The 26,352-nt window shown below is 40.2% G+C and overlaps 1 protein-coding gene across 2 annotated transcripts; it reads right to left on the minus strand.

The window, feature by feature from the left end:
* Positions 1 to 1,156: 1,156 nt before the first annotated feature.
* Positions 1,157 to 9,955, minus strand: LRATD1 (LRAT domain containing 1). 2 transcript variants are annotated; one of them, XM_076332761.1, is made up of 3 exons: positions 9,836 to 9,955; positions 8,375 to 9,158; positions 1,157 to 1,531 (listed from the first exon to the last, which is right to left on the minus strand). In XM_076332761.1, the coding sequence occupies exons 2-3, from the start codon at positions 9,119 to 9,121 to the stop codon at positions 1,367 to 1,369; spliced, it is 912 nt and encodes a 303-aa protein (XP_076188876.1). In that variant the 5' UTR covers positions 9,122 to 9,158; positions 9,836 to 9,955; the 3' UTR covers positions 1,157 to 1,366. The 2 variants fall into 2 exon arrangements, with proteins under 2 accessions (XP_076188876.1, XP_076188877.1); XM_076332762.1 differs by lacking the exon at positions 1,157 to 1,531 and having other exon boundaries at positions 7,939 to 9,158.
* Positions 9,956 to 26,352: the final 16,397 nt, after the last annotated feature.

The raw sequence follows: 26,352 nt of genomic DNA on the forward strand, positions 1-26,352 counted from the left end.
AAGGAGAGATAAAGAAGTAGAAAACTCTTTTACAGTCCTCAGCTAGAGCTAATGGGACTCAGGCAATGTTATTGCCAGGATGAATCTGCATATTAACTGACCCTTTCTGTAGGGGTCTAGCACTTGACACTTTTTTATATTGCCACAATTAAAATGAGTCAATGGGTCAATTAAAGTGAACTTTTCAATATTAATGACCTTTGATTACACCTAACGGAAGAATCAATGGTATAAAATCAGCACAGGCTGGAAATACTAATCCAGAAAGCCTGTCAGGTGGGCAGACATACCATGTAACGAGGTTTGAATTTAAAGCTAAAGTAGGGCTGTGTCATATTAGCAAATAAACAGAGTTGTATCATATAGTTCTATGATAAACATTAACAGGTCCTTGCATTCATCTAAGGTACCTCTGTTCAGTGAAGCTGTAGCTTAACACACAATTTAAGTTTCTTAAAAGTAACTGTTACTGATGCTCAGTCAGATGCTTTAATTACCAGCAATGTTACGGTGGTCCATGATTTGTTATACTGGATCTACTTTCAGTAGCAATACATTTATTTATTTATTTCAATAAAATTGTTTTATTAAAGGACTTTAGTGGGATAGGTGAGTGAATTCTTTTTCTTCCGCAACCTCTGGAAATGACAATATTCTCTGGGCAAGGATTCAGTTCTGACAGTCTCTGTAACAGTGATTTCTAGTGATGGGCTTGTTCGTGGAAAAGGGCCTTATATCATCCACAGGTGGTTTGATGAGGAGGAAGATTTTTGGATAGGTAAAAGGATCCGTAATCTTTTATCAGGTGAAATAAAAACTTCATGGGTGAGGATGTGGAATAACTGGGCTATTCTAGTTCTTGAAATGAAATTTCATCTGTCAAGGACTCAGAAGTATAACTCTCAGCAATCCAGTCCACACGAAGCACTCACAGGTCTTGACAGAGCTGATTTTCACTCTGTATCCACAAGGCAAGATTTCTAAAAGCAGTCAGCGCTAGCCTAACTATGGCCCAAATAACTTTGGTGACAGTTCACCAATGAGTTCAATGGGAAAAGAGTCAAGTCAATAGTAAGTACTTTTCAAAGTCCCACCATTTAGCTTTTGAAATAAACGTATCAGTTCAAAGAAAGATAAGATGAGAAAAGTCAAGAAATATCAATGCCAGCCGCCTCTTTACTTAGGAACAACTATACAACAATAGTTGAGCATGTCTGAACAACAGAACACAGCTAGTTTCAGTGTTATGCTTCCAAAATATTACAGTGAGGGGAAAAACATTCAAATTATGAAAAAACCTTTGTGGCACTATCTATTAAAATATGCTAAAGAAAAAGATGGATGGATACTTCACTGGAGCATTCTTTTATTTATAAATACACAAGTCAGTAGCAGCATAGTTCATTCTAAAAGGGTACTTCATTATTGCAAAGTGTAGTGCTCCTTGGTATTTTTCCTCCAGTAAGTAGCAATATGTCAAACCCCACATATTTAACTCACTTCTCTTGATGTCAGAAGACCATGGCATACCCTAAAGAACAAATATTTGAATAGTGTTAAAATCCTGTCAGTGAAGTCTTGGGTATCCATCTGTTGCACAGATAATATACATACTAAAATGACTGCCATTTATTACCAATGCTAACAAAATAGTCAAGACTTCTTGTGTGTGCGTATGCATAATATATATACACACACAGTATGCATATGTATATTATATACATCTATTAGTTATATGTCAATATGCATATAAATTTCTGCTTAAATATTTACAAACAATTAGTATATTTTTCAGACTCAGTTTTGATATTGCTTTCAGCTGAAAGGGCATATGGAAACAATAGGAACATAAGGGAAAAAAGATCTGTTTTAAGACCAGATCGTGATATGTTTACTCATGTTGAATAACATACAAGGAATATTCTTTCTGTGTCATAAAGTACTCTGCTGTGAAGAAGTGTCACAATGCAGCACTTTGTATTTACTCACACTGTTATGTATTTGCCGTTTATTTACCTGCAGCAGTGATAGTGTCGTGTCAGAACTAAATTTTGGATTTGATTGTTTCATTTATTTGCAAATTCTACCCCATGATAATTTTCTTGAATCGGGGTTACTCTTTTATTTACACAAACTGGGAACAAGCTCTTACCTCTACTCTATAGGAATTACCAAGAAAGATTATTGAGGTCTCCCATTTATAAGCATTATGCTGCTTAGTTTATGAGCTTAAAAATATGACTTTTCAAAATAGATTGCCAAGGCCACTCTGTATCCAAATAGTGTTTAAACAGTGAAAAATTATTTGCTACTTAAGGCTGATGAGACTGCATATTTTACTCACCCTATTTTGCCTAGGCAGTAGCATGGATCTCCAAAGTGTGAATGGTTTTATGTATGAGGGGTGCACGGTTACTCACCCTCATGCACCTTGGAGAAGAGAAAGAATAGAATTTCAAGCTTAGCTCTAAACATCTTCCTTGAACAGCCTGAAGTTTAACTGCAAACTCTCCACCCTTTTCTGTTGTACCCACATTGGTTCCAAATTCCACCTGAGTTCCTGTCAAAATAGCTGGAGATACTGGCTCTACAGCACTTCAGAGGCTCAAGCCCATAAACTAAACTCCAATTTTCTATTTGTGCCCAACACATGTACCCACACACAGCCACACAAGAGAAAGTCAAAGGGATGTTTGAAAAGCATTAACCCACTTTACCTAGGAAAATGCCAATTTGCATAGATGATTACTGTATGTACAAGTAAGAATATGCAATTAAGGCCCTTCTGGTAGACATCACACACGAGACTTCCATTGAATTCTATAGGAGGTTGATGCAGAGGTCTTGATCCTGGCTAGTCCTACTCCTTGATTTTAGCCCAAAGTAAATACCACATGAAGGGGATAGATCTTTTATTTTAAAAATCCTGATCCTGCAAACACTTGAAGAGGCAGACAGTTTTACATACATGGATCATCTGCAGAATCAGAAATGCTCCAAAGCCCCAAAATAAAAATATGAAAAAAAAGAGAAAAAGTGTCATCATATAAAAGCATAATCTCAATCTAAATGGCTTCTGCTAATGGAAGTTCTATGATTCCTCTAGACACATCCACCTGAATATGTTTACATTTGTGCTTGATGCAAAATATTTAAAATTAAGAAATGAAAGTGCATATTACTAGCTGCTCAACTATAAGTCCTATAAGACAAATTCTAGTTTATTTCTCAAATGTAAATATGGTTAAAGTAACTGTTAATTTCAATGGCATGGTGGCATTTCAATATGCAAAAAAAATAGAACTTCACAGGGGATTTGTATTATTTAGGCAAGATAATACTGTTTTGCAAAAGAGATAATGCAGAATGCCACAACCACTTTAAAAAAAAAAAATACAGCACTGGTAGTTTATACCTGTATAGGTTATATCTATATAATCTGGAGTAAACCCACTGATATGCCAAGTAACAGAGGATTCTTAGTTCATTGCCTTTTTCCAACCTAACATCTACGCTACCCTCTTTTTGATTTACAAGCAGTTCAGTAAAGTATCTGATCCCAGTATTCATTAATTTTCTTTACAATAAAACTGTAAAAAATCTGACAGATTAAACTAACATTGTGTCAGAGGATCCACGAGCGTAGGGCAGTTTTACATGTCAAATTTGAACTCAAAGTACAGAGAAGTTAAATATTTCATAATAACAAAGTAAGCAAATAAATTCCAGACTTGCCATGGAAACACTGACACTCATGAACTAACAGCGGCACTTGATCACACTCTAGTCATGTATTATTATCCTTTAGACCCTAATTCTGCAGTGAAACTGCCCTCAGCATGGGCATCATACCTCCTTACATATTTCTGGATTAATTCTTTGGGACCAGGACTTTCATCTTTCTCCTGGGTTATAAAGCATAAAACACACTGTTTACACAGCATAAGCAGCAACACATACAACTTTTTAGTCACAGCCAAGTATTATTATGGACAGGATACCGTTAGCTACTCTAGTAGAAATCTTTCACAGAAAATAACTAAATCTTAAAACTAGCAGTAGCTATCTCAGCCCACTACTTCCTCTTTAGCTGCAGACAGAGGGTTGGGAACCGGGCGGGCTGAGGTACCTGATCCCACAAGATGCTGCACGTCTCGAGTGAGATCCAGCATTCTCTCAACTCCAGCCAACGTTGGTTGGAGTTACAGATGTTCAACACATTGCATAAACAGGTCTATAAACTGTGACAGATTTTTGCACATCACTTACCTGAATATGAAAGACACTAAAATGAAATGAGGCAGGATAATTAAGACTGTGCACACTCCAGCACAGTCTGAAGGCCATTTTTTGTCACACCCTGAAGGCCATATCTTGCTACACCCTGCTTTTAATCTGAAATCCACAATACCATATTGCCCTAAAAAATATGCTATGAGGGTTTTTATTTTTTTTCATTTTATACAGCCATAATGACTTGAGAGGGGGAAAAATCCTAACAAATGAAAACAAAGTAACCTGGAAACATAAGATGGAGACAAAATTTGACAGCGACAAAACCTATTTTGCTACCCATCCTTACAGTCTTCTACCTATATGCACAGCCAATAACCAGTGAACATTTTGGTCATGACAGTAAAACATTTTACAAAGGCTATTTTTCAAGAGGACATGAATTGAATTTTTAATAAAATGTTAGCCTCAAAGCAATTCAAAAGATTGCATTTTGAAAAGACAAAGAAAATCGTATCCAAGCAAAAGAGATTCTATAAAACTGCTACCCAAATAGCTAACAGAAAGCTTGAAATGTGACACAAAAGAAAGATGTGCAAAGATCCTAACATTGCAGTCATATTGCAAGTCAGTACTTCAAGAGCAATGAATGAGATACAAATATTTACCCTAGGTAGCTAAACTGAAGAATGTAAACAGATTCCACAGATATAATATAATTTGTCAATATCTTTACTGCTGGAAATGGAAATGTTAACTCAGACAGGTCACTGATCCTGAAAGATGAGTATAATCAGTTACATTTTTTATCTGTCAGTCATTCACATCATTGCCTTTCTTGCAGCTGACTGCTCCCCTGCCTTCCATTTCTTGTTTCAAGGCACTGAACAACTTTTTATATCCACTTTTCACTTGGTCTTTTTTCACTGTTTCCCTACTGCCATCTCAGATTAACACTGCTTGTTTCAGAACTAGTGTGTTTTCTTCCCTTATTTTCACAGTATTGCCTGTTTCCACTGTCTCCCATCTCAGAAAGGTGGCCCTTCTGGTCTCTGAAATGCCATCTTAAATCTCACTTCTTCTCAAGGTCCACAAATTTTAACCACCTCCTAAACAATAAAATCTGATCCAAAGCTCACTGAAGTCTGTGAGAGCCTTTCCATTAACTTCAATGGACTATGAATCAGGACCAGATTGCTGTCAGTAACTCCGGACTGAAATCTAGCGCAAAAGGATCTGTATGGGTATCTTTGTTGTTAATAACAGACTGCTACTTGAACATAGTCATAGCAATACTATATCTTAGACTAATACCATCTGTGAATACTTCCAACACATTTTCTCCAGACCTTACGCAAAGGACTAAGGCCTTAATTTTGTTGTTACCTTTATCTGTACAAATTTGGAGTGATGCCAAAGACTTCTGACAGAGCTTGAATAAATAAGCATAGACTAGCTCCTATCACTTCCTTTATATACTACGAAATACCATTCTACAGCTAGCTAGGTAGAACAAGGAAAATTGTTGTGTTTATGAACCAGGTTAATAAATCGTTACAAAAAACCCCCGAGTTAAAATGGCTGTTTAGCTAGAGTGATGGAGTATTTGGAAAGCACAGTGAAAAGTTTAAAGCCAATATGTCTTAAATTCTCACTAGTGAGGACGTGTAATGCTGTTCTTGCAAGGATCCTCTCTCTAATCCTGTATTATTCAACTAAGAGCAATTTGAAGAAAAAGCATTCCAGAAATCAAAAATAACAATGTGACTCCACTTCATTCTTCTTGTCTTCATAAACATTCTGTTATTTATTCCCTCTTCATGTAATTCTCCCTGCCTCGGTTCTCTAATGCATATTTTTTTAAGGGGAAATTAAAATAAATTACTTTTGCCCACCTTTCCTTCTCCTACCACTTAGGTTTTAATTTTTTAGAATTGACTTGGTTGTAAAGCCAGTGCCTTTCTGCAATCCCACAGTGCTCCCACCAAGTGATATAGGGAAATCAGTTCTAACAGACAATATGAGAGACCTAATGCAGTATAATAATTAAGATACACAAATACTATGTAGAGGACTCTGTTCACATTATGGAAAAAGCTATCATTATCAGACAGCAGCTATTGCCAATACAAAGCTAAAATATTACACATTTATTAAAAGGTATGTTGTGATTTGAGGCTATTTCAGCAGTAATTTGACAGTAACAACAATTCACAGTTTTCACATCTTTACCCTATATTGTACTAATGAAGGTACTTTGGGGGAGGGTATAAAAGTAACATTGCCTATTACCACATAACTTTGCCAAGTGTATCAGCAAACACAAAGCCAGTTAGATGACCTTCACTGAAGGGGTGCAGTTTTGGTTTTTTTTTTTTTTTTTTTTTTTTTTTTTTTTAAAAAGAGATTTATGCTGATGCTTTTATTATAGTGAAGTACACTCCACCCTCACAGCTTCAGCTATGGGAGGCAAACTCTTTGTAGAAATGAAATTACTGTTGCAACAAGGTTGCTTATGACATTGTTTAATACAAAAAGGAGCCAGGACACAGTACATTGATAGGGGGTGGAGTGTATTGTATATACAGAAGAGGGGTATTACTTCTGTTCTGCCATCTGACACTGATGTGGGAAGAGGGGACAAAAACAAATGCATTTGCTTTCCAGTACTGAAACATGCAAAGACAAAATGCTTATTACAAGTTGGTTGCAGCTCAGAATAATAATAAAAAAAGAATAGACAGCTCTAGAAATGCCCCAGTATACTTAATTTGTTTAGATTTTTTTTTAAATATATATTTAATACTCTGATCTTTCACTTCAAAACTTAGAATTAAGCAATGAGTGAATAGGATCTGAAATAAAGACAAGGCATTGCTCACATCACATTAAAAGGCATCTTTTAAATGCAGCTGTGGATTTCTAAACTTAGACTGAACAAGATTTTTAGTTGCTTGGAATTTGAAAGGCAAGATGAACTTGGCCAGATTACAACTTTTTTCTTTAAGTGGAATTGTAAATATGTAATAAATTGCTGTTTCAAAAAGGCAACATGCAGAATTCAAACCTATTTGTTTCTTGCAGGATTCTGTTGATCTGTGCAGGAAGAGGTATTGAAGCAGTGGTGCAGTGAGAATCACTACAGCGATACAAATCCACAGCTCAAGCATGAGATCCTAGAGGCTGGATCTCTGAGGAGCAACACTGAGTATACTGTTCTCCAAAATACACCACTTCATTTAACCAGTGAATACAGTTTCAGGAAAACAGCTGCTCACCAACTTTTTTCCAAAAGAAAAAAGGTAGGGAGGGTGGGAGGAGGGAAGAGGTGAAAGAGCTTATGCATTATGATGACATTTAGCAGAGCGTTGCAAATAGAAAGCAAAGATATATTTTAAATGTGATAGATTTCAACCAGAAACGTGAAAGCATTTTCCCCTGTTAATATCTTGCCAGAGTTGGCTGGGACAAAATTTGGGTTGCAGCTACAGGCTGAAGCAATAGTGTTGAGAAACAAAACAAACAGGCATTTGCCCCACCCCACCCCACCCCCGTTCCCCTCCCAGTTAGCAAAGTATGACTGATGCTTTTGGTTGGCTGCAAGGCAAATATTAGCTAGAAACTCATTTAGCTAGATCCACATCCATGGCCCCAGATGTTTAAAACTTATCATGGATTAAAGCCATGAAATTAAAAAAATTAAAAAAAATTTCAATTTGAAATTTTATTGGCGTGTTGCTAGAATGGTCAACATCAATCGACAGGAGAGACTTTGTCCACATACTCTAAGAACAGCCTTCCTGCACCTCCCCCCCTCTTTTCTTCCTCCCTCTCGCTCTTTCAGCATTAACGCTATTGAAAGCCAAACAAAATACTGGCTATGGGTGTAAAGAATGCTGGTTTTTTGGAATGTTGCCATGGATCCTGCTTCCAGTCACATCCCATGGAAAGAGGGTGCAGCCTCCTGTCTCTGTGGCAGGCTGATCTCCCCGAGCAGGGCAGAAGGAAGATAGCCATGTACCCCTGCTACTCCCTATTCTTTCCCATCCACTATAGCCAGGTCTTTGATCACCCTCAGTTTGCCACTGGCATCGATCCTGCGCTTCTCGCGTATTAGATCCTCCAGGCTGTGGAACCTCACCGTGTGCACCTTGTTCTCCGCCAAGTGGATCTTGAGATAGTATTGCTGCTGGTGCTGGGTGCCGGCGGCAGCCTGCAGCTCCCCCCCGGCTTTGAACTCCCTTTTCCCGAAGCGGCACCAGGCGGCGAAGCTCTCGGAGTTAGTCCAGCAGATCTCGTCGCTTTTTAAGCCCAGGTGCCCGCAGGCGTTTTGCACCACCAGCTCAGCCACCAGCGGGCGAAAGCGGTACCAGCTATTCACCACCCGGCCCACGTTGCCCGCGGCCGCCTCGTACAAGCTGTCCTGCCGGATCTGCCCCTGGTGCAGGTGGATGATCTGCCCGCTGCCCACGTACACCGCCCAGTGCGGCGGCGGGTGCTCCGACGGCCCCAGGTAGAGCAGCTCCAGCAGGTCCCCCGGCTTGCAGAGGGCAGGCAGGGCTGACACCGAGTAGACGCTGAGGTCCCCAGCCTGGGGGCCGCTGCTGACCTTGGAGAAGATGCATTCCTGGCCGCGGAAAGCGGAGAACTGGGTCTCGTTCAGCACCAGCTGGTGGTGGAGGTGGTGGGTGGGCGTCTCCTGGCCAGGGCTGCCGGAGCCCTTCACGCTGTACTTGTCTGGCTGGCCTCGCTCGTCCAGGTCCTCCTCCTCATCCGAAAAGAAGTAAGCCACCCCGACGCGCAGCTCGTCTTTCTCGATCCCCGAGGGGTCCCCGGTCGGCAGCTCGCTGTAATTCAGGTGGGTGATGCGATCCAGTTGATTTCCCATCAATGACAGGGCGAGGCGGGGGCAGAAATCGCCGGATCTGAAGGAAGGGTGGGGTGGGCAGGGACAGAGAGAACAAGAGAAGGGGAGTGCAAACGGAGAGAAGGAAAGAAAGAAAGAAACAAAAAAAAAAAAAATCAAGGCACATACAAAAGATTTCAGCGATTCCGCCCTAAGCCCCCATCCCTCCCCCACTCCTTCCCCCCCGCCTCCGTGCAAAGGAGAAATTCCCAGTGCGGATCCTTCCCCCTGCCCTCGGTGTACGGGGCACGGCAGAACAGAGCCCCGTCTCCCCGGCGCTCGCCTGACCGCGCCGTGCGGGGCTGCCCGAGTCCCACGGTCCCGAAGCGCCCGGCTCCCACCGCCGCGGGAGAAGGCTGCTCCCCGCCGCCTGCCAGCTCTGCGCGGGGGGACGGAGTTGCCCCGGGAGCCTCCGCTCCCCGCTCTCCAAGGGGAGAGGGCTCCCGAGGCGCGGGGAGGGGCTGGCCCGGAGGGTCCCGAGCCCTTCCCTCCGCCTGCGCGCAGCCGAGCCGAGCCGCGCCGCGCTGGGCAGCTCTGCATGCGGGAAGGCGGCTGGAGGAGCACACGGCCTCGGAGCTGGCACCCCTGTTTGCCCGCCCGATCCCCGCAGCCCGGCCGGGACCCCGCAAGGAACAGGCGAAGAGCAGGCGATCAGCATCCCCCCACCCAAGGGGTCCCTCTCGCCCCCCTCCGTACCCGTGGTCGCCCAGCGCCAGAACCCCCCCCAAACTCCTTTAAAGTCGTCCTGTCCCCATGGGCGCTGCAGAGGAGGTGAGCTCCGTCCTCCCCGCTGCGCGCCCGGCTCTTCCGCCCGCGCCGCCCCGCTCCGCTGTGGGCTGCCCGGCCCCTCCGGCGAGCCTAAGTACCGGCGGCGCCGCTCCCGAGCCCGCCCCGGCCCCGCTCATTGGCCGCGCCGCGCTGCGCCCGGCGGCGGCGGCGGCAGCAGCGGCGCTCCGCGGCGCCACTGCCCGGCCGGGCTCCGCCGCCGCCGCCTCCGCCGCGCAGGGGCCCCCCGGCCCCGTGCGCCCCCCGGCCGGCCCCGGGGCTGCGGTACGCCGGCGGCTCGGTGTGGGGAGGCGGGGCTTCCCAGGGGGAAGGGGGATTAAAGAGCGTGCCCACCACCGAGTGCCGCTGCCAAGCGACCCCTGCACCGAAAAGAAAGAAAAAGGAAGGGGGGGGGGGAAAGTAATTTCCATCGAAAATACCCGCCCAGGCTTCAGCTGGAGGGTTGCACGTGCCCAAGAGTTGCTCCGTCCCTCGAGGCTGGAGGTGGGATGCCCCTCACCAAACTTTAGTAACCTCAGGTTGTGCCTGTGCAGTCTAAACTGATCCTCCGGGTTTCCCTATAGTCAGGAAAGACGGGCATTTCCAGAGGGCTCTTCCTCTCGCCTGTTGCACGACCTATTTTAGGAAGGGGTGAACTGCCCTAAGGAGGTGCCTGTCTCTTGCCATCGCCTCGATGGGACATTGAAATGTTAGATGGTTGACGCCAGGTGAGATGACTCCCTGTGTTTGTCTTTCCACATCCGGCTGAAGCAGCGGTTGTGGGCTGTTCTCAGATGTGACTAGAAAACGTGCTATGACTTGACTTGGGGAAAAAAATGAGACTGCCTGACAGTAGCAGTCCATTCCTTCCTAAAACGTATGAAATCTAAAATCTGTCATCTATAGTAGTTAATACCAATACACACTTTTACACCTGATTTTGCACATTATGGAAATGATACTCAGAAATGATGAGTTCATTTGACCACCATTTCCCTGTGAGGCAGTGTCAATGATGGGATTGTAACCTAGTTCTTCCGAGTTCCTAGTCTTGTGCTCTAATCATGCGAACTTCTGAGAAGTGAGAATTTAAATATTTTAAGACACTTCATGAAAAAATCTAATGACATTCTTTGGTTCATATGTGAATCATATTAAAGTATCATTTTTATCTAGAAGTAAATTTACTACTTTCTTCACAGTGGAAATAGCTTTGTCATCTAGACACAAGATGTAAGGAAAAATTTCTTTACTGAAAGAGTGGTGAAACATTGGAAGAGGCTGCCCAGGGAAGTGGTGGAGTCCCCATCCCTGGAGGTATTTAAAAGACGTGTAGATGAGGCGCTTAGGGACATGGTTTAGTGGTCATGGTGGTGTTGGGTTGATGGTTGGACTCGATGATCTTAGAGGTCTTTTCCAACCTCAATGATTCTATGATTCTATGATTCTATGATTCTATGATTTCTGCTTTCAGTGTTTGTGGATAATATCTCTCTTCACTGATGGCCTTTTTCCAGTCTTCAGGTTTAATTAACTGAGAACAATAATGCCATCACTTTATTCTCATGATAGAGACATACATCCTTAAATAAATACAGTGAATTTCAGTTTCTTGGGGTACAAGTTGTATATCTAAGTTCATATGGGTCGAATACTGAGTTTCTTAGCTAGACGTGTTTACTTTGAATGTCCCTTTTTCCATTCAAATATTTATATGGCTGTCTTTCTAGAACAGCATTTTTTTGTTCTCATTATTTTTTTTAACATATGCAAAGGCATCACATCATAAATGGAAGAGAAAAAAGGGTGTGTTTAGTGATATGACATTCGAAGACTGACATCAGTTATTTTTCACTGTGGCAATTATACTAATCTGTTGATGGTTACAACATGTCTCATAAACCCAGGGGCTACAGCCTGAGACTCACAGGAATTAAGCTGATTTACAGCAGTTAAGGATGTAGCATTCAGGGTCTGTAGAACTAGAAAGTGAATTTGAAAAAAAAAAATTGTATAAAAAAAGGATTCTACTCTAATATATGCATTTAAAAGTTTCACAGGACTAAGCATAACAGATGGATGTTATTAATCTCTGGAATTGTGTAAATGCTTTTCCAATGATTGTCAGAAATTATATGTTCTTTTATGGCATGACCTTCACCAACTGCAACATTTTAAATTAAATTATGAAAACACTCTAGTAGGTTTAGAGTTAAGGCTGTAAAAGAGTGTTTAAATATTTTGATTTTTTTAATAACTGTTAATGTGCTTCATTGTTAAAGCTAGTCCAAGTTGAAGGCCATTTTCCGTAGGCCTTCATCAACAGTTTCTGTTTTCTAAACACTTTACATTTTTCCCATTTAAAGTCTGCATCTTTTTAGGTTGCACTCTCACAGTTCACACTTCCCACATTTGCCAATCATCAAGGCTATGTGGAATAATTTTTAGATAGTTCTAAACAAATAAAACATTATTTCATCTTTTCCATGCAAAAGAGCGGAGCACAGACTGCTTCAGTAGACTGCAGGTGCAGAAGGAAAGAGTTTGGGTCTAAGGAAAGCTCTGCACTTCTAACTAGGTGGAATATCTCCTGCCAAATTTTAACCATTTTCTTTCTTCCATGCTTTTGCAAGTCTGCTCAATAAGGGTATTCCGTCTCTTGCTGAAGCACTTACAATCCCTTACAATCCACATCTCTCCATGATCTCTATTCAACACACCTCTAACACCCATTTTCTCATTTCATTTCAGTTCTCTTGGTTGCACAGTCTGCCTCATCAGTGCTTCATGCTCTGCCTCCATCCCTCAAGAAGGACTTTTTCCCTCAGTTTCTCTTCAATCCCAATTTTAATTTATGAAAAATGTCAAGAAGTTGCCTTAAAAAAACCCAACAAACAAACAAACCAAAAAAACCTCCAAACGTCTAAGCATAGTTATATAAAACTGTGATTAAAGGATGCTATAGAAAAATCATAGAAATTATGTAAACCAACTGCTTGAAATAAACCTCTCAGTTTGAAGGCTTCTGTTGATGTTAGAGGATGTTACAAAAGCAGTACACAGTGCCCACAGAGGTGTATTGCTGCGGACTACTGGAGATGCTCGTTTTGTCTGAGCTATTTTGATTAATACGTTTATCATCTCCTTTAGATGTTTCACTTCTGGGAGCTCACGGAGGCTTATTTAGCAAGGCAATGAGTGCAGGCTTGGCTGCTCCCAGACCACAGCACTGGCAGTGCAGTGTCACTCTGCTCGCACTCCCATTGACCAGCTTCAGCCTCGTTAACCAGGGTCATAATCTCTCCTTGTACCAGGACATGGGAATTTGCTATGTTACTAACCTTAGTCCATTATTACTAACCCTAACAATTTTTTCCTCATTCCGAGCATAGGAAAGAAACCTGGTAACAGCATCATCTCTGGTTCTGTCCTGGTCTATTCTGAGGGAGTGAACTTACATTTTTCCATTGCTATTTTTTCCTTTCGTGCCTTTTTCCATCCTCGGCATTTTGTCACTGTTGCATTTATGTTTAATTTAATACAGTGAAAACTCTTGAAATATGTAACAAAATAGATACCCGGTAGCTTATTTTTTAAACCTTATTTTTTAAATGTTCTTATCATCTTGCCTTGAGCTGAGCTTTGGAGCCTTGGACTCCTGTTGCTAAAAGTGGAGCTGAAACTTCCGTTGATTTGAATGAGTGGAGAACATTTGTGCAGAAAAATTTAGGAACGCATGTTTCAATAAACAACCAGAGATAAAAAAAGTGATGATAAGGGTGGGAACTTTCCTATGTATTAAAAACTTTCTCTAGATTGTAGAAATCTGTCCATTACAATTCTGTTAACATTGAATCTCAGATGCCCAGAAATTCACCTCTATTTCAGATTGCGATCTGGTCTGCCCAGAGGCAGCTAGACATAAAGGGTACCAGGAAGGATCTTCTTCATCTGAAATTCTCTAAAGTGGCATACTCCATGTGTACTTCTTCTGTGCCTATATCTTCATTACAGTCTCAGTGTACCTAAGGCCTCAGAGACATAAGACGTTAATCCTTTGAGAAATCTGTGGTCTGGACCACAACTGACGTAGATGGTAGAGTTGCTCACTTTTTGCAAACAGCTTTGCATACATATTGTCCACATACCAAAGCAAGGCCATAATGCCCAGATCTGGGATATTCTGGGTAAGCGTGTACCCTGCCAGCCCTATAGCAGCAGGCACACTGCATAGCTAAGTACAGTTTCTACGTCTAACTAGTCTGGGAGAGTCCTGAGATTTTGATCCTTGAGCTTTGGACATCTTCTGTCATTTTTATCCAGTGGTGGTAAAATATAAAATGTGAAAACTCACTCAAGAAGATAATTGTGGCCACAGTTTTGCCCTTTGCCTCTTTCCTGCTCTTCTCCTGGCTTCTGGTGGCTTCATGATTCTTGCATTCATAGAGTCACTTGTAAGTAAAATTGGCCAGGGGCTGTTCTCTGGCCCTGAGGTATGGTATAATGATATAGTTGTCCAGCTGAACTCTCTAAAATACAAAACTGGGCAGCTGTATCCAAGCTGCCTATTAGGAATTATTCCTAACCCATTTTAATCCCTAGCCTGTATGGAAGAATAGTAGCCAGCCTGTGCCAAAACTTCTCAAAAGGCCATGCTACCAATTTAATACTGTGAATAATACTGTGCCAGTCCTTGGACCTGTGACCTGGCCCTGTGTAGCCAACTATTTAGACTTAACACAGCTCCTGAAGGAGACGTGAAGCATGACCAAGTGTATTTTTTGTCAGATAACACTTGTAAAGATTCCAAACTTAATTTCTGCTTCCTGGTCAAAGGATACAACCAAAAAGATACTGTAGTAGAAAAGATTTTGAGGAGGGATGGGAAGAAACTACCTTCCTTTTAAACATATTTATCTTTGAAAGACTGTTAGGTGGACAGGATCCCAAACAGGGAAGCTTCATCACTTTTCAGCTGTCAGGAAGCAGCAGGGCAGGGTGCTGGGCAGGGGCAGGATATGGGGAGCCGGGGGTGCCCTCACCCCCAAGTGCAGCCTCCCAGTGCCCTGGACAAGGGAGCAGAGCAGGGGTGGGGGACCAGGGCCAGCTGAGGCCCATCCAGGAGGTCATGGCAGCCTTGCAAGGCCATCCCAACGCAGGCAAACCAGCAGCCTAGCCTAGGCATGGGCCAGGGCTTCAATGCAGCTCCCAAGTCGGGCTGAAGCCCCATCCAAGTGTCCTCAAAGCTCTTCATCATTAAATTTGCTTGTCTCCCAGACATCTGATCTGAGGTTCATCTTATCAGAGCTGATCTTGAACACAGGCAGCAAACCCTGAGGAAGCAAGGGAAGAGCTTGTAGGTCTTGCTAGTGCACTCAGGGCCCTGACAGTAGCATCACATTCATTCACTGGAGTATGAAAGAAAAATAGCTGAGGGACTAGATTTTCATTTAGATGTCTGTCTCTCTACACTAAATGGAAACTGAATACATAGGCTTTTTTTTTGGGGGGAGGGGGGGAGGTTAATCTTAAATTACCTGCTATGATATGCAACGGAGCCTTTCCCAGGATTACAACAATATGCTTTATGAACTTTTGAAGAATTGGATGTTGATGAGCATGAAGTTAGATCAATTAACAGTGAATCTTATTTCTTGATCCTTGTATTTCCAGGATTATCTCTTTCTCAATGTTATTTTGAACATTCCAAAATGCTCTGCCATGCCACCATTTTTGTATAGAGACAGAAGAAACAAAACAACAACAACAACAACAACAACACCCCCCTCTAAGCAGGCATCACCACAGCCAAGTAGGGATAATTTACTTATTCATAGCAGAATATTTACAATTATGCAGGCTGTTGTTTGGGTCAGGAACATAGTCTAAAAGTTCATACTATTGACATACATTTCGTTTTACTTTTTATCTCTGTTAGGAAATAAAATAAAATATAGCCTAGCCTTGTGGTGAGCCTAACCAAATGATTATAACCACAGAATCTGTTTTTCAGTGGCTATGTGTTTGAAAGCTTTTGGTAAAGTAACCCTGATCTTAAATTTGTGAATTCAATCATATATTGGTCCAAGTAGGTTCAATATAATAGAAGAATTTTTATTCAGGGTTTGGTTGTGGTGGTTTTTTTTTTTTTTTTTTTTTTTTTCAGTAAAGATGCATTTTCATATTATGTTTAATCATGAATAAGAAGGTCCCAATTGATAGCGAACTTTAACCCCAACTACCTACTCCTTCAACTTATTTTACAGCTGATCTTGTGATCATGTAGTTGCAGGGTGAGTTTAAATTTACAACACTGCTGTAACAAGATGTTGCATATGTGCCAGATGAAAAACATCTATTTTAAAGGTGTTGGCACTAGGTAGCTGGTACTCTGAAACTGAAACAGTCACGAGTATTGGTCCCTTCTGAATATATGGGTTTGACTTGGCTTTAATAAAGGTGGTTACATTGTTCCTTCTGTAAAAGGAGGATGATAATGGCAGCCTAGTAGGAAAATTCTCATAGTCTCCTCTAGCTCCAGCTACAAATAAATCTAGAATTAAAATGACATCATAATGTTTGTACAGGAAAAAAATATCTCCAGAAACTAGTGCAGCTTCAGAAAAAAAGCTGACAGAAAAAAGGAAAAAAAAAAAAAAGAAAAAAAAAGAAAGAAAAGTATCTGTAACTGTCTTCTAATGCTATTTTATTAGGTGGACTACTGTCACATGGCAAATCAACTTTTTGATGTCTTTCTTCAACTAACATTTTACAACTGCAGGCAATGCTTTCCTAATCAGTTTTGTAGACTGGAAACCTTTTTAGAAATATCTGGCCATAAGGAGTAAAGTAGTGCTTCTTCACAAAAATGTCATTTTCAGTGTATGACTCTCCACTAATGATGTGTTAACTCTGCCCCTAAATGTCCTAATGAGAAATACAGAATAAATATGTATCTAAGTGCACATTGGTTACTTTATTATTATTATTATTATCTTATTAAGCTGTTTTCCAAGCTCCTGAAAGAGAAAAGGGAAAATGGTTTCTCCAGTATAAGACATGAAGTTCTCTTGCATTTCCCTTTTAAAACTAGAGAGATTGTCCATTATACATATTTTTTTTTACTGAAAAGCTGTTGGCAACCTAAAAGTTACCTGCATGTATTATAACAGGGTTATTTGCTTGGCCCTTTCCTTTTTCATATGTGCTTTGGGATCCTTTACTAAGTCATTGTTCTGTAACTGCATTCTATTATTTCTGCTCATTTTTAATAATATGTATGATATTTCTGCTGCCCTGAAGGACTCCCATGAAAATTAAATGTTTAAATAAAATGAGCACCCAATGCTTCTTTCTATTAGGCTAGTTAATATTTTATAAAATATTTTTATCTGTGAGGCTTTCAATACCTCAACTCCAAAATGACTTTCTAAATATTATAAGCAATAACAAATACCCCTTGACTGAATAGCAAAGAAGAAATTCAATCTATGTGACAGTTGCTATTCATAAACTGTTCGAGCTTCACTCTCATGGTTTATGATGTTAGCTGAACCCTTTTGACTGAGTTACAGTACTAGATTCAGTAGGGGAATCATACCCTGCTATATATAAATACCTTTTGGAGTTAGCCTCTATTTCCCTTTTTCAAATACAGAGCCCGATCCTGGAGATCTAAGTCATTCAAAATTCATATCAATTTTACTGCCAGCATCATCCTTCCTATAATACAGGAAAGGCTGTCACCAGATACATGCACACAATTTCCTTTGAAGCCAATGAGATCTCTGCATGCATTCAAAGAAAGAATACAGCCTTAGATGTTTAGAAATGACAAATATATACAATTAGAATTCATTGAGTTTGCTAAGGTGTGTAAGTAAGTATTGAATAAAATCATTGAGACTGCACTGTGATGCTTTTAAAAATAAGTTTCTGCTCAACAAAAATTAACTTGAGTAGTCCAAATTTGTAAATTCAATACTATTTCCAGTAAAAATTTCTAAACAATATTTTCCCAGCCTCTAAACTCAACCCTGGGTCTCAAATGCAGGTAGTGTCTATTCCTGTATATCATTCTTCCAGCTAAAAGTCTGGCTGACTTAATTAGACTCACAGGTTAACCCTGTTACCTTCATACTTTTTTCTTGTGATCATGTTCATACAAACCTATTTTTTAGAGAAGTTTCTTTTAAAGATGTAGCGTACTAAACTTTAACTGCTACTTTATGTACAATGCATAAATGAGTGTAGACTACAGCTCATTTTACTTAGCTGTGTTGTTCCTTCAATAATAACAGAAGTAAAAAGACATGCAAAATTTATGTTTGTCCCTAAGTTTAGAAGATGCAGCATGACTTGAATATACTCAGGATAAGTTGCATAAGGTATGACAGTACTTTACCTTAACTTCCTCCTCCCCCCTAAAAAAAAGCAGAAATTAATGTGATTTTGGTAGAGAAAAAGAATTACTGAACAGGAAAGAAAAAAAAATCTGATTTGAGACAAGACTGGTTTTGTACCTGTTCGTTTTATTCCCAGCTATGCTAGAAAGTCTCATAGTGACCCTGGTCATGTCACTGAGAGCTAGGCTGGTGCCATCAATTATTATTTAAAGTGAAAGAACTAGAAGCACTTTTCTGTTTTAAAACATAGGCATGTACTCATCTTAGGTGTGAAAAATCTGGGATCAGTTCCGTATGTAGCCACAGTGGTTTAAATCTCTGTCATTCAGTTTAAGTGTATCTACTAGTTACACACACTACAGGCTATCTGTCTATTCTCCAGTCATCATGTTGTAACCTTGCCCTTGTTAAGAAAATAATTCAAGGAAACACGAACAAAACTTTTAACTAAGTGATTAGAGTACTCACCTAAAGACAAAGAAACCTGAGTTCCTATTTCTGTTCCTGTGATTCAAAGACTATTTAATGTAAAAATGGAAATTGTCTTGAGATGAGAATGTTCCTGCAAAAATAAGTGCTTCGTTCTTTCCTACAAAGCAGAAAAAATAACTGGATCCTACTTTCCTGATAACTGTTTTCTGATTTGACTGCTGGTTACAAAATAGGTGGTCAAGTACATCACCATTTGTGGCTGCAATATCTTAAAAAACACATGATTTTATGTTGTGCTCAGGCCTGCGGTGGATGGTTGGTGTTGCAGAGCACAGCACAGAGCCCCAGGGAGGACCCCCAGGGATTTAGCACAAGTTCACAGCAGGCCACTGTTGATAGGTGCTGTGTTGCTAACACTCAGGAAACTTCAGGCATGCCTATAATGAGAAATGTTAACCTCTTTTAAACTCAAATCTACAGTCTCTCTTGGGTTTAAGTGCTTCCAAGTTTAGGCAGCAGCTGTTGCTTTGCTTTTCAGATTACAGTTTTCTACCTAAACATCTCCATTTTCTCCAAATCCTGCTTTAGATGTGTCATGGTTTAACCCCAGCTGGCAACTAAGCCCCACACAGCCGCTCGCTCGCTCCCCTCTAGTGGGATGGGGGAGAGAATCAGAAGGGTAAAAGGGAGAAAACTCATGTGTTGAGATAAAGACAGTTTAATAGGTAAAGCAAAAGCCGCATGCACAAGCAAAGCAAAACAAGGAATTCATTCACCACTTCCCATCGGCAGGCAGGTGTTCAGCCATCCCCAGGAAAGCAGGGCTCCATCACGCGTAACGGTTACTTGGGAAGACAAACGCCATCACTCCAAACGTCCCCCCCTTCCTTCTTCTTCCCCCAGCTTTATAGGCTGAGCATGACGTCACATGGTATGGAATATCCCTCTGGTCAGTTGGGGTCAGCTGTCCCGGCTGTGTCCCCTCCCAACTGCTTGTGCCCCCCCAGCCTACTCGCTGGTGGGGTGGGGTGAGGAGCAGAAAAGGCCTTGACTCTGTGTCAGCACTGCTCAGCAGTAACGAAAACATCCCTGTGTTATCAAGACCATTTCCAGCACAAATCCAAAACATAGTCCTATACTAGCTACTATGAAGAAAATTAACTCTATCCCAGCCAAAACCAGTGCAGGATGTTTAAATCCATTATTAGCTCTATCCCTTAATCTCTGTACTGCTTACCTTCCCCTATGTAAATGGGAATATTCATACTTCTTTCACCTCGCTTTACCTTCTGTGTTGCCTGATAGCAGTTATATAAGACAAGGGCTGTCTATTTGTTCACAGTAATTCTCACAAGTCTGTTTCTTTTGGGGACTGTTCAGACCTTTACTGGGATACAAATTTGTACTAGAAGAGTTAGATACAAGGTGCTAAAAAATATAGTGAACATAGCTGTTCCTTACTAGGAAAAAAAAAAAAATCGGTGGCAATGTGAGATGGTAATTTAGGACATGAAAGACAATAGTGCTACAATGTCAGTTCTGGTCTGGGGAGACAATGTAATGTGGTTAATGAAACATGATGTTAATACATCTCTGCAGGGGACATGTTAAGTGAAATGCAATAAACATGGGATATGGAGGTGCTGTCAAACAGAAAATAATTTAAATAATATAACTGCATGCTCATTTCATTTCACTTACCTGTTCCCCAGACTATCACTGATGTTTTGCATACAGTGCTGTAAGAATTATATTATTTTGGATATCATCAAGTTTGTGGGGTAATAATCCACAATATGGATGAAATTCTGGGTATGAAAGCATGGCCCATGCAGCCCCTGTGTTGTGTTGGCAGAGTATGAGAGAACTGCTAGTGATAAAAGGCCTTTGAAGACTGATCCCTGGGATAAGCTTGTAGAGATTGTTGTTCTGTGACCATTTCATAGGGAGATATTCACCTGAGGCTGAGATGGTAACCCCATATCCAGAATATGATGAAATTCACAATTATAGAGCCCTGACATGGCCAGTGATTCTTTTAGCTCAGTTAAAAGAAGCTGCTTATGAGTTGTGCTGCATTCAAAACTTTACCAGACATTGAAAAAAATACCCCAAACAAAAATTTAACCTATGAAAAAAAGTAAATTTCTATTATGTCAAACATTTTTGACCTGAAGAGTGGGATTTTTTAAACATGTACTTTTTTACTTGAAAAAGAGAGATAGATAATTAAATATGAAGCATAAGTAGGTGGAAAGTGAAATTTTCTTTTGAAAGATGAGGGTCTTCTTTCCCTTAATTAGAAAGACTAAATGCTAATGTCAAAACAAATATTCAGAATCTTCAAAAATGCTAAATATTTTTGGCCTGAAAGGTTTTGCTGAATTTAACTTGGACTTGAAAAATATTTTTGATGACTGAGTAATATAGTTCTTGGTACACAAAGTATTTGCCAAAAGAAAAAAAAAACGTGGTTGTTCTAGTAAACCATCCTGACAGCAGCATGTGAGCTGGGTTTATGACTACAGTCATATGTGGTATGGACACATGAAATGCTTTTCCAAGACCAGAAACAGATAATTCCTTGCAACCCCAGAGACACCTGTATAGGAGAACTGGGCTTTGATAACCTCCCCTCACCAAATATGATTAAGCCTTATTATGTGGCTAGTTGAGGATTACAGAAATAAAGGAAGCTAATAAAGAGGAAAGAGTCTGCAAAGAACCAACTGTAGTAAATTAAACTGAAAATGTTATAAGTCAGTCACACATGTTCATCTCAGCTTTAACTGGGCTCATGATTCTTAACAAATCATTTATTTGACACATTGTTTCTTCTTCTTTTCCCTTTTTTTTTTTTTTTTTCCTTCTTTTTACAAATAGCATATGAAAAAATAACTGTTTCATCAAATGTATTGATTGGGCAAAATTATTTTGTTGAATAATTTCCATGAAAAGAAATTGCTTATTGTTTTCATATTAAATTTGGTTATTACTTTTGCTTATGAGCAGAAAGTAATAATAAGTAAAAAATACTTACAGTATGAAAATGTTTGGGGCACACAATTCAAACTCCTCTCTTAAGTCCTCTGTGTAAATGAAATAGTGGGAATTTCCATGGTTCCAGGATAAAGTCCCATCAGTACAAGATAGCTGGAAGAAAGATAAACCCAAACAAATCCAAAGGAGAAACAAAACACTGTATTTAAAAAAAAAATAATTGTTAACCCTTAGAAAAAATACAGAGAGTAATGCAATGCTTGTAATATCTAATGTTCACAACTGAGTGTATTTTATGGAACAGTCACATAAAGTCATTGGTTTCCATGTAGTCAAAGGAAAAATAAAAAGAAACACTTTCATAGATTCGTTATCTAATCTGCCCCCTTCCTCAGCAATATCTCTCTGAGCACTGGTAGCTCACATACATTGTTTTGAAGGTCTCTACAGTTTGAGAGTCCATAATCTTCCAGAAGATCTATTTCAGCACTTCACTATTCTTACCATTGTATTACTATTTTCTAATATTCTAACCCTAATTTCAAACTTTGTTGCAGTTTAAACCCATCATTTCTTGTTCTATCTCTTAGGTCATAGAGAATAATTTATTCCTTCTCTCCTACTTGCAGCCTTTTATATACTTGAAGAAATTCCCTTTTTAGTCTTCTCTTTTTTAAGGTTAAAGAATCATAATTCATTCAGGGTTTTTCTCTCCAGTTATGTTTTCTAGAATCCCAGTTGTTTTTATTATTCTGCTGAGCTCTCTTCAATTTTACATCTTTTACAAACTGCGGTGCCCAAAATTGGAAAAAGAAACCCAGCTGAGGCTTTAACAGAGCAGAGTAGAACAGAAGAATTGTTTACAGGCTGTCTGTCTATTTATACCTTTCGGTATGGTCTATGCATTTTTGCAACAGAGTGGCCTTGCTGATTCACATTTAGATTGTCATCAATTACACCTTTTTCTGTGAAACTGATACGTTGTCAGGTTATTTCCCACATTCCTGTTTCTGACCTTAAAATTTTGGAATCTGCAAGTCTTGTAAATCGCTATAACTTACTTACTGCTCTGGTGACTATATTCACAAATTCTTTCATCTTAGCAGAACTCTGTATCCATAAATCTCTTGTGGATAGAGCAGTCCAACTGTATAAACTGAAAGACCCTGAAGAGAAGTCAAACTCCGCAGAGAGAGTTTGAATAAGATTTCAGTAGTAGATGGTCCTCTACAGAGGAAAAAAATACTTGCCATAGCTGATGTCCAGTAGTTAGTATTCATTGAATCTTTCTCCAGGTAAAATTCATTTGTGGAGATGGAGTGAAAAAGGAGTTGTGAACATAATTAGTGTAAAAGCTTTTAAGAATGGAATATGTATTGATTGAAATTATTAGTAATGCTTGCCCAGCTGTATTCTTATTCCTAGGCAATTCAGATTTCCTGAAGTACACTATTTGGAAGGACTAAGGTTTAGCAGCAGGGGTTTTTTTCTGTCCTAGACTCATAGAAGTAGTAGTTGGGAGGGATACCTGGTAGTCCATCTAATGTACCTCCTGCTCAAAGTGAGGCTAATATCAGTCCTAGATCTACATCAGCTGTGGCTTTTTCTAATCGTGTCTTAGAAAGGATAGCAATTTCACCACTTTGCAGACTGTTCCAGTGCTGTGCTATCTGTATAGTGAGAAAGTTTTTCGTAATGTCCAATTTGAATTTCTCAAGCTGCAACTTGTCGCAGCTGCTTTTTGTTAAATTGTCTGCCACTACAAAGAAGAGTTTGGCCATGTCATCTTTGTAACTGCCCTTCTTCTGGTAGTAGGCTGCTTTTGGATTGTCCCTTAGCCTCCTCTTTGCCAGACTAAACACTTACATGTCCCTCCATTTCTTGTAGGCCATATGCTCTAGGCTCCTGAACAGCTTGTTTGCTTTCTGATGGACCCTTTCCAGTTTCCCAACACTCATTTTGAGCTGTGAAGCTCAAAACTGGACATGGTACTCCAGTTGCAGCCTTGTCAATGCTGTGTAGAATGACGTGCTAAGTGCTGGCCTCACTTCTACTACTGTAGCCCAATATGCACTTTATCTTATTCATGTTGGCAGTGGACTTCTGCTCATATTCAGCTTGATACCCACTGTAACCCCCAGGTCCTTTTAGGGAGGTGCCACTCAGCCAGTACTTCTGCATGAGGTTATTCCACCCCACATGCAGAACTTAGCACTTCTCGCTCTTGAGCTTCACAAAGCTTCTGTTGGCCCAGTCTTCAGTTTTCTCAAGGCCCCTAAAGCTGAATCTGTATCATCTGGTGTATAAAACACTTCTTTAGAAAATTTTCTGAGGGAGCATTCTGCCTCATCATCCAGAGAAGATATTGAACTGCACTGTCACTGCTTTCAAACCCTAGAGTACTTGTTTCATTACCAACCTTTAGACCTCAAGCCATTGAATAGTGCCTTGGAGCCCAGTGGTGCAGCCAGTTTTCAATCCAGTTAAAATGCTCTTTATCCCACCACACTTTCTCAGCCTCCAAGCAAGAATGTGGTAGAAGGCATTGCCAAATTCCTTAGTGGAGTGAATGTTACAGGAACTGTTACCCCTTATCTTCCCAGTCATTTTGTCAGAGAAGGCAATCAGGTTGGTCAGGTATGACTTGGCTTTGTAAATCTGTGCTGACTGTTCTTGATTGTCTTCTTGTCCTTTGCATGCTCATAAATGGATGCTAGGAGGATATACATCCTCCATCCCACCAGGGACTGCACTTAGTGTGTCCACCTGATAGTTCCCTGAGTTGTCCTTCTTACCTTTCTTAAATATGGGCCTGATCTGTCATTGCCACGATTTTTAATATTTAGTAAGCAGCTTTATAATTACATCAGCCAACTCTTCTACAGCCTCGGGTATCTTTTCAGGCTCTACAGATTGAATAATCCAGTTTTTCTAAGTAATCCCTTGCCTCTTGCTACCCAATCATTCTTTTTTCCAAACCATGCTGGTATGAGCTGAGGGCTGGGAGCAGGCTAGCCCAGTAAGGGTGAGGCAAAAACAAAGTAAGTATTTCAGTTTTCCTTGTCATTCATTGCCAGGTTATCATCCCCATCCATCAGCATTCATTCATTTCATTGCTAACTTAATTTTTCTCCATTACTCTTTCACCAAAATAGATACCTAGGTCATCAAGCATGTTGAAAGCTGCACTACTACTTACCTTAATAATAATGTGGCATCTCCTTACCAGCAGTGGTCTCACTGTCCCCTAAAAATGACCCTGCTATTGTGTTGTTCTGTGGGAGACACCTAATATCAGTAAGCTTCATGATACTCAGCATTCCAGAAATAAAGAAGGGGGTTGGTATTTCAGATTGGGTGACTAAGTTTAGTGGATACTGATCTCTCTGAGCCTCTTTTTGCCAGTAGGATATTCATTAACCACACAGGAGATTCTGGTTCCTTGCCTTCTAGTCTGGCGTTTGGTTAACATCATCCTGGCCCAGCCTTTCCCCCTTAGCCATGGGCAAGCTATAGCAAACGTGCAGACCTGTGATGTGCAGGAACCACGAGGAATAAAGTGTGCTCATTCATTCAGTTGGGATGACACATACATGGTCGAGTGATGTGCAGTGTCCTCAGTCACTCTGAGGCCTAGAACATTTGCAATTCTGTGCACAGCACTGAGAACTGTGTTAGGTTAAAACAAATTCTAGCAAGCTTTTTTACAGAGTATGCAGACATGAGTTTATAATTTTCTTTTCAAGTGTTTAGAACTGGTCAAATTTCTATATATTTTTTAAAAGGTGGCAAAAAGCACCCTGACAGCAATTGTGATGTCTGGGCTTCAAAGCATGGTTCGGCTTTATAAAATGAGGTAGCTAACACTTTTTTATGTTAATTTTTCCCTAATTCAATTCCCCCAAATGGTTGAGTTGTTTGATTGAATGTTGCTCACCAAAGAAACAGCCTCAGGCAGTCATCTGTCATAGAAAATTTCAGCCCAAACCATTAATATTTTGCAAAATTATAAGCTATGAAAACATAGATTTGTAATATGAAGTATCAGGGAGCCTCAGTAGTACATTATGCTACTACCTTCCTGCACCAGTAAGTTACTAGTATGTGATCGGGTATTTAATAAACTTCTTAAGCTATATATATTTTTTTTTTTTTTCATAAATGGGTACACGAATTTGGTTCAAAAGCACTTCAGATTTGTGTAGTTCTTTGTTACAACACCTAGGCACAAAAGATCTGTAATAAAAGTGAAATGTCAGTCTGAATTCAGAATGCCCATGCTTTTGTGTTTTGATGTCTCAGCTTTCATGCTATTTTTAAGTTGTTTCTTTCATCCTTAATTTTACTAAGAGATTCATATTAGATGCATTATTAATCCCTGTAACACTGCCTTCCCTTTTTCTGCACAGTATGAGAGATTTCTGTCTTCAATAGAAATAATAATATGAGATTATTTTCTACACTTAATATGCAAATAAACAAATAAACAATGTGGATTTTCTACAATCTCCATGCATCGTAATTTTCTTCTAAAGATTTCATTGATGCATTAGGACTGAGAGGCATGAGCAATCACCAAAAGCTTTTAAGCAATGATTTTTATTGTGTACT

The sequence above is a fragment of the Aptenodytes patagonicus genome, chromosome 3 (assembly GCF_965638725.1).
Source record: "Aptenodytes patagonicus chromosome 3, bAptPat1.pri.cur, whole genome shotgun sequence".
Taxonomy (NCBI): Eukaryota; Metazoa; Chordata; class Aves; order Sphenisciformes; family Spheniscidae; genus Aptenodytes; species Aptenodytes patagonicus.